At 39.4% G+C, this 12,269-nt stretch overlaps 1 protein-coding gene and 1 non-coding gene across 7 annotated transcripts in view; both read left to right on the top strand.

The window, feature by feature from the left end:
* Positions 1-12,269, top strand: part of SLC6A11 (solute carrier family 6 member 11) — a 147,270-nt gene that overhangs the window by 95,916 nt on the left and 39,085 nt on the right. For all 6 annotated transcript variants that reach the window (XR_009542695.1, XM_060161182.1, XM_060161179.1 and 3 more), the window contains exon 9: positions 11,699-11,811. Coding sequence is in view for 5 of the 6 variants with exons in the window: in XM_060161182.1 (XP_060017165.1) it covers positions 11,699-11,811 (113 nt within the window). In the remaining variant the exon portion in view is untranslated. The remainder of the gene's footprint in view (positions 1-11,698; positions 11,812-12,269) is intronic.
* On the top strand, positions 2,524-2,630 carry LOC132528326 (U6 spliceosomal RNA). The gene has a single exon (XR_009543198.1). It is a non-coding gene; the product is annotated as a U6 spliceosomal RNA (small nuclear RNA).

Genomic DNA, 12,269 nt, shown 5'->3' with positions numbered 1-12,269 from the left:
TGGCTTCTCCTAGGGCTGACCTCTCAGTGTGGCCCCCAAGGCCCTGCACTGCCCAGCTCCTGCGGTCTCTCACCCTCCACCTCGCTCCCCTGTGCTCACTCTGCCCCACCACACTGTGGTCTGCTTTCACTTCTGCCACATCGCTCTCGCCCTCCCTGCCTGCCACCCAAGGCCTTTGCACGTGCTGCTCCCTCTGCTTGGAGGACCTCTTTCCCTTTCCTTGTTCTAGATGTAGAATCACCATGAGTGTGACATTCCTAGTGTAAGATGACGTGTGTTTGTGTCAAACACACCACAGGTAGGGTTATTGCTGCTAAGGTAATTGTGCAAAATGGTGAATAACTCTCCCCTTGATTGACATTTTTTTGAATTCTGGGAAAATTCAATGTATAGTTAAAAGTACAAAAATAGTTTGCGTTTCCATAACAGAGTTAGCCTCTCACCTCCAACACATCTAAATAGGGTTTTCACCTGCAAGAATGTCTGGTAGGACAGTTAGTCAGGAGCTTCACAGGGGGTCCAGCCTCCCTGGCCTCCATCTACTCAATGCCGGTCATGCCGTCCATTTGTTAGGACGCACCCCTGGGGCTTCGTTCCCTCCACTGAGTACACTAGTCTAGGATGTGGCTGCTTTTGCCTGGCGCGCACAGAGAGGGAAGCACCACTCTGACCCACCAAGCTGGGCAGGGTGGTAGATGTAGACACTGGAGCAGGAAGCTGGTTGCCAAGCTCTGCTTCATGACCACATGGGCTCCAGCTTCCTCTGCATGGTGTCTGTCAGAGGGACGGACAGTCCCTGCTGAAATCAGGGGGCCAGAGCTGGACCAGAGGATATTAATATGATCGAAGCTGTCAATCATCGAGCGCCTGCCATGGGCAGGAACTGTCACATATGATCCTCAACTCAGCCCTCCGAGGTGCCCATTGCCACCCCCATTTTACAGATGAGAAAGCTGAGGCGCAGAGACGTGCCGTCACTTATCCAAGGTCACACAGACTGGAAAGAGCAGGGCTAGATTTAATCCAGGCCATGCTCTCACCACTCCATCCCGTTGCCCACTGGGGGCAGGCACCTGGCACTTCACGAAACATTCATGTTCCTCCCTGGCATTAAACCATGGGGCAGCCCTGTGAGGAGGCAGCATTACCTTCTCTGTGAGACTTTTGCCCTCTCTGAGGGACCTTTGACCTCTCTGAGAATCTGCTTCCTCCTCTGTAAAATGAGCAAACTAATTCCCACCTCAGGTATTGAGTGCTATAGGGTATCTACAGCACTGTTGTTACTCTTTTTATCGTTATTTCCGTTTTACAGATGAAGCTCAGAGAAGAGTCATGGAGAGAAAGCAAGAGAGCCAACTAGAAATAAATTTTATTGTTTTTTTTTTTCTTATTTCAAATTGAAAGCACATTCACTGTAGAAAAATGCTGAAATATTGACAAAGGAAAGTCTCCGATCTGAATCTCACTACACTTTGGGGTTCTCCTGCCAGGATTTTCCATACATACATAGCTATATCTATATTAATGAAAACTAGATCATATTAGGTTGCATTTTTCGATTCACAATAAAGCATGAGAGCTTTCTGCCACAGTAAATAAAGATCTCAATCATGAGTTTTAATGGCTGTGTAGTATTCCACTGAATGGATGTACCATAATTGATTTACTGTGTCTCACTTGTCAGGCCCTGGGGTGGTTGTTCATATACTACCTCACGAAATGCTCATAGCACCTCTGCAACGCATGCTTTATCAAGGCCTGCATTTGTGGCTGTGCAGAATGTGCCCTGCACAACTCCAGGGGGCGTCATTCACATAGACAGCAGTCCTGGGCTTTATACTGCCCATTACAGAGGAGGACTCTGTAACTCAGAGCATGAAGTGGGTCCCCTAAGGCCACACAGCCCATAGGTGGTACAGCCTGGCTCTAGCCTCTTCTGCTTCACCCTCCTGTGTCACTCCTGGTGTCAAGCAGGTAAGCCTGCTCTATGGTTAGGGGTGTGAATCAGACCAAGATCCCCTTTAGGAGTTCCCGCCATTTGGATAAATTGCATGTTGTAAGTATGTAGCCCCCCCCACTCACCCTTCTCATCAGGTTCTTACAGTGAAATTTACAACTTTAATTACCTAATTAGAAGGAAGGTGTTTTTTTTTAACCTCTTTATTGGAGTATAATTGCTTGTGTTAGTTGTGTTAGTTTACACTGTATAACAAAGTGAATCAGCTATATGTATACGTATATCCCCATATCCCCTCCCTCTTGCGTCTCCCCCCCACCCTCCCTATCCCACCCTCCCTATCCCACCCCTCTAGGTGGTCACAAAGCACCGAGCTGATCTCCCTGTTCTCTGCAGCTGCTTCCCACTAGCTATCTATTTTACATTTGGTAGTGTATATATGTCCATGCCACTCTCTCACTAGAAAGAAGGATTTAAAGTAAAAAATTAAAGTTTTTATCAGAAGAAGCTGAAGAAAAAGTACAAATTAAACCCAGAGTAAGTAGAAGCAAAGAGATAATAAAGGTGTGCTCGCTTGGGCAGCACATATACTAAAATTGAAACAATACAGAGAAGATTAGCATGGCCCCTGCACAAGGATGACACGCAAATTCGTGAAGCGTTCCATATTTTAAAAATAAATAAATAATAAAGTTAAGACATACAAACAATAGAGAAAATTTTCAAAGCCAAAATTTGGTATTAGAAAAGATAGCAAAATTTATAACACCCTGGCAAGACTAATTAAGGAAAAAAACAGGAGAAAACACAAATTACTGATATCAGGAATGAAAGAGGAAATATGGCTACAGATACTGTAGACATTAAAAATGAGAATAAGGAAATATCATGAACAACTTAAAGCAAATATACTTGATAATGTAAATTAAATGGACAGATTCCTAAAAATCCATAATTTACTTAAACTGAGTCAAGAAGAAATAGAAAAACTAAATGGCTCTATATTTTGAAAAGAAATTGAATTCATTGTCAAAAATCTTTCTGCCAAGAAGACTCCAAGCCCTGCTGGTTTCACTGGCGAGTTCTACCAACTGTTTAAAGAAGAAATAACATCCCTCTTACACAAACTCTTTTAAAAATTAGAGGAAGTAAGAGTATCTGAGGACGACAGCTGTATAGCTACATATATCCCCATTTTTTCCCCAAAAAAAGAAAACAACAAGAAGGGAAAAGAATATTCTACAGAAAACCATGCCCCCTGCATAATCTGAAGCAGAAAATGTCGAAGCTGCAGATAACTGTAACAGAAAGAAAAATCACCAATCCCAGTTCACAGTCTCCACCGCAGAGGCAAACCAAGAAAAACTGTGGGACAGACAGAAGATAGAGGCTAGCGAAAGGACCTAAGTGATTTGGAGCAACCACCAGAAAGATTAAATCTACTCTAAACCTGAATGTACTGGAAAGGATCCAGACACATCCCTTAGCTGGGACTACAGAGAAGGGATTCAGTGTAGGTGTGATTTCAAGGGGCACGGACCATTTCAAAGGGACAGGAACATTTTAAAGGAGGTACCATTTGAAACACAAAGCTTCTTGGGGAGAAAAAAGGCAAAAAGAAAGGAAAAACACCCTTTTACAATGAGATGGTGAAGGGAAACCAAGAAAAGGGGATAAAATGTAAATACCTGCAAAACAAAAGAAAACCATAAAGTGAGGGTGTGAAAATGGGAGCTCACCCTTCCCCCTTCACCAGAACAAAAGGCTGCTAATGTGCCTGGACTTTGCAATACTGGCAGAAGAGGGCGCTGTTAAGCTGGGACTATTGTAAAATACCCAAGAACACGAATAAGAGAAAAGTCAAGTCCCTGCAGAACTACTATGGAAAATCAGGAGTGGAAAGTTCCCACGTGTCTATGAAGAACCACACTGTGCCTCTGAAAAACAACCATGAAATAGAAGAAAATTGTAAGTCAACACTCCAAACAGAATTAAATATACTCAAACAAGCATCTGAGGATGGGAAAAAACTCTTTGAACCAGAAATTTTAACAAATGCATGAGGGGGAGAACAGGAATGAATGAAAATGGAGTTGATTGAAATCAGGGAAAAAATGAGAAAAAAGGAAAGATATTGTTATCTCAGAAATGAAGAATAGGGCTTCCCTGGTGGCACAGTGGTTGAGAGTCCGTTTGCCGATGCAGGGGACACGGGTTCGTGCCCCGGTCCGCGAAGATCCCACATGCCGCGGAGCGGCTGGGCCCGTGAGCCATGGGCGCTGAGCCTGTGCTCCACAACAGGAGAGGCCACAGCAGTGAGAGGCCCGCGTACCGCAAAAAAAAAAAAAAAAAAAAAAGGAAGAATAAATTGCAAAGTATCAAATGGAGAATAGTCTCAATAAAAGGCATTTTTAAAAGGAAGGAAAACAACCAAGTGAATGAAAATGACATAAAGAAGTAAAAATGATCCCTCCAAAAAAGTAGAGGGAAGACCAGCAAAGAAGAAAATATTCATATTATCAGAGCCCCTGAAGAAAAATAAATAAAACAGTGGAACAGAGGTAATATTTAAAACCATAATCCAAGAAAACTTTCTAGAAACAGAAAAAGAGCTGAATATACACATTGAAAGGACTCCTTGGGTACTAGGGAAAATTAACCCAGAGTGATCAACTCCAAGACATCTTAGTAAAGATACTAGATTTCAAAGATAAGATAAATTCCTCAAGCCTTCCAGGCAAAAAAAAGATCAAATAACTTATAACAGCAAAAGTATTAAACTGGCATCATACCTTTCAAAACTCACATACAAGACAACTATGGGGCAGCATTTTTTAAAAATTCACACAAAGAAGTGTGAACCAAAGATTTGATATCCGGCCATGTCTTCAAATGTGAAGGCTATAGAAAAAACATTTTCAATATACAAGAACTTAGAGACTTATACAATCTTCAGCCCTTTGGAAGAATCTGCCAGAGGGCGAACTTCATCCAACCCATTAACAACTGGGAAAACTTCAGAAATAGGACTGATGGTAAGCACTTAAAATATATATAAGTATACATATAAGACCAAAACAAAGGTGAGGAAAAAGAGGACTAATGTAGAAATATGCTACATACTGTTACAAAGTAGAAATCATTAACCAAAAAATAGAGGAGGCAAGAGAAAATATCAATAGAAAAAGCTCACTGATGTATGAGCAATAGGTGATAGTAACGGATACTGCGGGTGAAACCTGGAAAGCCAGATAGTAAAGATTTACATAAGAGAACAAGGGCCTAAGAGCATTTTAAAAAGGTACAAGTATAAAAGTAACCACTAGAATAAAAACATAAACCTTCCTAAATACCAAAATAATAATAATAAAAGTATAAAAAAAGAACACAGAATACACAACTCATAGAGATACATATAAAAATATACATAATTATAAAATACATTGTCAGTTAAGACCAAATATATCAATAAATGTGAATGACCTTAACTATTAAAAGAAAAAGATTTTCAATTTGGCTCAGAAAATAAGACCTATGCACAGGCATACTTTGTTTTATCATGCTTCACTTTGTTGTGCTTCGCAGATACTGCATTTTTTACAAATTAATACTTTGGGGCAACCCTGCATACCCCGTTTCCTGCGGATAAAATGCTATCAAATGGCACGGAATGCTACAGAGAAATCACTCTGGAAAAGAAGAGTCAACCAATGGCGCAAACTTCACTGTCGTCTTATTTTAAGACATTGCCATGGCGACCCCAACCTTCAGCGTCCACCACCTGATCGGTCAGCAGCCATCCACGTTGCGGCAAGACCCTCCACCAGCAAAAAAATTATGACTCACTGAAGGCTCAGATGATGGTTAGCATTTTTAGTAATCATGTATTTTTTAATTAAGGTATTTATTGTTTTTTTAGACATAATGGTATTGTACACTTAGTAGACTACAGTATAGTGTGAACATAACTTTTATATTTGCTGGGAAACCAAAAAAGTTCATGTGACTCACTCTATTGTGATATTTACTTTGTTGTGGTGGTCTGGAACTGAGCCTGCAACATCTCTTGAGGTATGCCTTTATGTGCTATATATAAGAGACACATCTAAAACAAAACGATTCCAAAGCCTAAAAATAAAGGGATAGATGATGATAACAATTCTGATATCAGACAAAGTAGCATTCAAGCCTAAATGCATTAAGCATGACAAAGGATGCTTTTTAATGTTAAAAGCCACAATTCACAGTGAAGATATAACACACACAAAAATGTATGCACTAAATAACACAGCAATAATCTTTATGAAGCAAAAACTGCAGGAGATGCAAGGAGACAGAGATAGAAATAAACTAACAATAAGAGAAAACTTTACTAAACACATTTATCAATAAAAGTGAAAGAATGAAAATAAATTGATTACATCCCCTGTTTAGAAAAATAAGAAAAACAACAGGAAAATGAACTAAAAGAAGGCACAAGGAAGGAAATAATAAAGATAAAAGCAGAAAGTAATGAAGTAGAAAATAGAAAAATAGTAGATCTGGTTTTTTAAAAATAATAAATTAAGCAACCTAAATGTCCATCAACAGAAGAATGGATAAAGAAGATGTGGTACATATATACAATGGAATATTACTCAGCCATAAAAAAGAATGAAATAATGCCATTTGCAGCAACATGGATGGACCTAGAAATTGTCATGCTGAGTGAAGTAAGTCAGACCGAGAAAGACAAATATCATATGATATTGCTTATATGTGGAATCTGCAAAAAGGGTACAAATGAACTTACCTACAAAACAGAAGTTGAGTTACAGGTATAGAAAACAAACTTATGGTTACCAGGGGATCAGGGGGTAGGGATAAATTGGGATATTGGGATTGACATATACACACTATTATATATAAAATAGATACCTAATAAGGACCTACTGTATAGCACGGGGAACTCTACTCAATACTCTGTAATGGCCTATTTGGGAGAAGAATCAAAACAGAGTGGATTTATATATCAGTATATGTATAACTGATTCACTTTGCTGTACACCTGAAACTAACACAACATTGTAAATCAACTATACTCTAATAAAAGTTAAAGTAATAATAATAAATTAAAATTCTGGGTTTTTAGAAATAAAAATAGACAACTCACCAGATGATTAAGAAAATAAAAGGAGGGGGGAGAACATGCAAATAGCAAAATTAGAAATGACAAAGGGGAAATAACCATTGAAGCAAAAGACATTTTTAAAAATCATAAGAGATTATTTTGCAATCCTCTTTGCATATAAATTTGAAAACCTAGATGAAATGAATATTTTCCTAGGGAAATAGAGATTGCTAAAATTGACCCCATTTGATTTAGAAAGCTTAAACAGGCCAATTTCCATAGAAGAGATAGACAAAGTTATTGAGGAACTACCCCACAAAAAAACAACAGGCCCAGATGGTTTCTCAGAAGAATTCTACCAAACCTTTGGAACCAGCTAGGCCCAGTGCTCTATAAATTATTCCAGAGCATTGAAAGGGGAGGAAACTTTCCTAACTTATTATATGAAAAGTGTAATATTGATACCTAAACCAAATAGACAATGCAAAGAAAGAAAACTACAGATTAATATCACTCATGTGTATTGCTGCAGAAATACTAAATAAAATATTAGCAAACTCAAATCCAAAATATTAGAATCCACACTCACATTAAGAAGGTAATATACCATGTCCAAGTAGGGTTTATTACAGGAGTAATGTAAGGTTGATTTAACACTAAGAAAGCCATTAATATCACACACTCTATTAATAGCCCAAGTAAAATAAATCATAAAATTATCTCCATAGATACTGAAAAAGTCTTTGAAAAATTCAACATTTATTCACTATAAAAAAAAATCAAGTAAATGGAAATTGAAGCATATTTTTTTAAATAGGTATGCATATCAAAGTTTAAAAAGCAAGTATCTATGATATTCCACCCATGATGTAAGAAAGAAGGAGATAAAAGAAAATACGTCTGTGTGTTTGTGTAAAAATAAACAGAAAATAAATAAATAGAAAGGAGAAAACTTATTGTTTTATCAATAATTATTAATAATTAGCAAATTATTAATATTTAATTAATTATTAAATATTGTTAATTATTAATAATCTTGTTGTTTATTTATTTAAAAATAAATAGAAGAAACTAGAAAAGAAAGCGCATGGTTACCTGAAGGGGTGGGTAGAAAAGGGATAGAAAAGGGGGAAGAATAAGAAGTAAGGATGAGAAGGAAGCACCCCTTCCCTGAGTATATATCTTTATTAGTTCTGACTCTTAGAGTCACAGTAATATTTCACATACCACCCAAAATAAATAGTTGCCTTTTGTGGGTGGAACCAAAATGTAATACAAATAGTGACAAACGAACTAACTATATTACAAACGAACAATGCAACCATACTTAAGAGAATGGGGAAGAAAAGAGCTAACATAAGTGAATTTCAGGAAGCAGTATGTTGACTGGAAACTGTAAGGCTAAAAAAAATTACTGTACCCTTGTTGGTAAAGGGAAATGGGTTAGCAATTCTAAACTATTACATGGCTATGTTAGGATTGAACAAACAAGTCAATATAGATAATTTGAGGCAGATTTTTCACTGCCTGAAAAAGATGTTACAAATAAGGAAAGTAAAGAAGCTAGAATGAACTGTATTAGAATTGGAGGTATAAGTTTGGACTTATGGTTTTAATATTTATACAGGTAGATATAGACACATAAGCATGTATGTTTGTGTGGGTAAATATACGTATACGTGTTTCCTAGCTTTGTGTGCTGAGAGGATCTGTGAGCAATGATACTCCAGTAGCAATGAGCATACCTAGTGTTCAGATCTTGGTTTCTAAATGCCATTTAGAAAGGAACCAGAGCCCCTTGGAGAAGCAATTGGTTTGAGTGCTGGGGAAGGACAAGATGAAGTTGGAACATATCATGGTGCCCCTAAAATAAGAAAGTACTCAGAAAAATGTTGGAGGTATGTCAAAAAGACACAGGAATCAATCTGAAGAAGTTCCCAATGGCCAAACCAGGGATAATTTGAATAGCAAAATAAATAATGATAGTACTGGATTATGACCCCTAGAATAAGCTAAGTACCCAGGAGTCCATACCTGAAATTAATAAAAATTGAATAAATAAGTGGGTGTGACAGGGCAGCTCTTTCTTACAGAAAAATTCTAATTAGTAAATATAGAAGGAATGAAGAAAATATAAACCCATTAGGCAAACACCATAGGGATAATTGTTGCAGGCAAGATCCACCAATGGGTGATAAAATCAATGAGTAAAGGTTTGACTTGAAAGAGGATATTTTCATGATCTCAAAGTATCCTCCCCAAGATGGTTACCAATTACAAAGGGAAACATGGTAACTTTATAGTGGAGAAAACTGGCATTCACCAACTTACCCAAATGATCAAGGTAAACATCTCCTGTACTAAGTTTTATTGACATCCTGTGTCCCCTTATATGATAAACTGAGAAAGACACAGTATCACTTCTATAGTTTTCTTGCCAAAAATATGTATAATCTCAGTTTAATAATGAGAACATGAGACAAACTCACATTGAGGAGCATTCTGCAGAATAATGACCAGTACTCATCAAAAGGTCATGAAAGACAGGGAAGGGCTGAGGAACTGTCACAGGATGGAGGAGACTAAAGACAGACAGCCATGAAGTGCAAAGTGGAATCCTAAATTGGATACTAGGACAGAATAAAGGACATAAGGAAAAAAAACTGATGGAATATGAGTAAAGTCTGTAGCTTAATTAATAGTATTGTACCAATGTTAATTTCCTCGCTATTAAATATTAAATGCTTTACCCTAAAATCTGAAACAAAGCAAAGATGTATGCTGTCTCCACTTCTATTCCATATAATACTGGAATTCCTAGAGAGTGTGATAAGGCAAGAAAAATAAATAAAAAGATTAAGATTGGAAAGGAAGAATAAAAACTGTCTTCATTCATAAACATCATGATTGACCACATAGAGAAAGCCTAAGAAACCTACAAAAAAAAATTACTAAGTGAATTTAGTAAGGTGACAGGATAAAAAGATAATAAACAAAAATCTATTGTATTGTGTATATGCTAGCAACAAACAATTGGAAAATTTTAAACTTCTGATTTTCACAAGACACAATTGAAAAAATGAAAAGGCAAGCCACAGACTTGGAGGAAATATTTATAATACTTCTCTCTCATAAAGGATTTATATCCCAGGGACTTCCCTGGTGGTCCAGTGGTAAGACTCCGCATTCCCAATGCAGGGGGCCTGGTTTGATCCCTGGTTGGGGAACTAGATCCTGTGTGCATGCCACAACTAAGAGTTCGCATGCCACACTAAGAAGCCCATATGCTGCAACTAAGAAGTCCACATGCCGCAACTAAGAAGTCTGCATGCTGCAACTAAAAGATCCCGCATGCCGCAATGAAGATCCTGCGTGCCACAACTAAGACCCAGCGCTGCATGCATGCATGCATGCATGCATAAATAAATAAATAAATAAATGACAACATCAAGTGTTGACAAGGATGTGGAGCCACTGGAACTCTCAAACATTGCTGGTAGGAATGTAAAATGGCACAGTTAACTTCGGAATTCAGTTGGGCATTTCTTAGAAAGTTAAACATATAATTACCATATGACCTGGTAATTCCAGGTAGGATGGATAAAGCTAATCTAAGGTGAAAAAATATCAGATCAGTGGTTGACCAGTGCAAAGACAGGGAATGAGGGTGGAGAGACTGCACAGGGGCCCCGGGTGATGATGGAAGTATTCTATATCTTGATTGCAGTGGTGGTTATCTGGGTGTATCCACTTTTCAAAAGTCATTGAACTGTACACTTAAAAATGAATGCTTATTATAGGTAAATTAGACTTTAACAAGGCTGTTTTTAAGGTAGAAAACAATCAGAATGAATGTTTTTTGAACATTTACCTTTTTAAATGCTTTCCATATTCTGTATCATCGCACTGAATTCCCCAAACCACCCTATTAGGTAGGACTACATTGTTTCCATTTTCTAGCTGAGGAGACAGAGGTAGAGCTCACAGTAAAGAATGAGGATCTGAGCCCTTGACCACTGTGCTAGAGGGCTAGAACATCACAATCTCGCCCTTGACATTAATAAAGCTTATCCTGAGGATGTGCTAACAAGCCCTCTGCTGGGAGCAGCTAAGAGAAGTGAGTGTGGATCTGGGAAATGAGAGGAGACGCCCAAAGGAAGAGGTGGCCTGGGGGGACCAGCATTTGTCCAAGCCTGGACTTCTAAATACTTACATAGGAATCGTCGGGTGCCTGGTCCTTGCCTCACCCTAGACCGACTGTATTAGAATCCCTGGGGTGAGCCTGAGAGCCTGCATTTTAATAAGAATGTCCCCCTCCTACCCCCACCTACCCCAGTAGGAAGAGTAGAGACAGGTCTGTGCAGAGGAAGGTCTGGGTGTCAGACCAACCTGGGCTTGAATTTGACCCTTCCAGACCCTTGCTTCCCCCTCTCTGCCTCAGCTTGCTCATCTGTACAATGGGCATCATAATAGTACCAATAGCATGATGTGGCTGGGAGATTACGTGATTTGAGTGAGAATTAGGCACAGCACCTGGCACAAAGGAAGCACTCAATACATGTTGGATTAAAATAACAATTGAATGTGGCATTGAACTCCACTCAGCACCTTTCTCTCTCCTTCCTCTCCAGGCCCCGGCCTGGCCTTTATCGCTTACCCCAAGGCCGTCACCATGATTCCCCTCTCCCCACTGTGGGCCACCCTGTTCTTCATGATGCTCATCTTCCTGGGCCTGGACAGCCAGGTAAGAGGGGAGCCCAGGCTGGAAGGACAGGGAGCCAGGTACGTCGCTCTCCAGAATAGCTCTGAGACCTACACACCACGTCCTGGTCCTTGTCGTCAGAACCGCCCAGACCCTGGAGGACACGGAGATGTGGAAGAGCATCTTCTTCTTCCTTCCTTTATCTGTGGATTGGGGCCCCGTGTCATGCCGCTGGCGGCCACATGGGTCCTCGGTACCACCACCAGCTACCGCTGCCCCCGACATTCCATCTGCCTGCCTCTCTTCTCAGTGTGAGCTTCTCCCGACCCACCCTCCACTTGGCAGCCCGCCTTCCTCCGTGAAGGCTGTAGAGTTAGAACTAGCGGTTTATCTGTGCACATTTTCCTTTCTCTCCACACGAACACGTACACTTACACCTTCTCACACTGTAAAACCCACCCAGCCCGCCCTCCCACCCTCCTCCAATCCTCTCCTTGGTT

This window comes from Lagenorhynchus albirostris, chromosome 10, assembly GCF_949774975.1.
Source record: "Lagenorhynchus albirostris chromosome 10, mLagAlb1.1, whole genome shotgun sequence".
NCBI classification, from domain to species: Eukaryota; Metazoa; Chordata; class Mammalia; order Artiodactyla; family Delphinidae; genus Lagenorhynchus; species Lagenorhynchus albirostris.
Note: the sequence above shows the minus strand (reverse complement) of the source record. Positions and strands in the feature narration are given on the sequence as shown.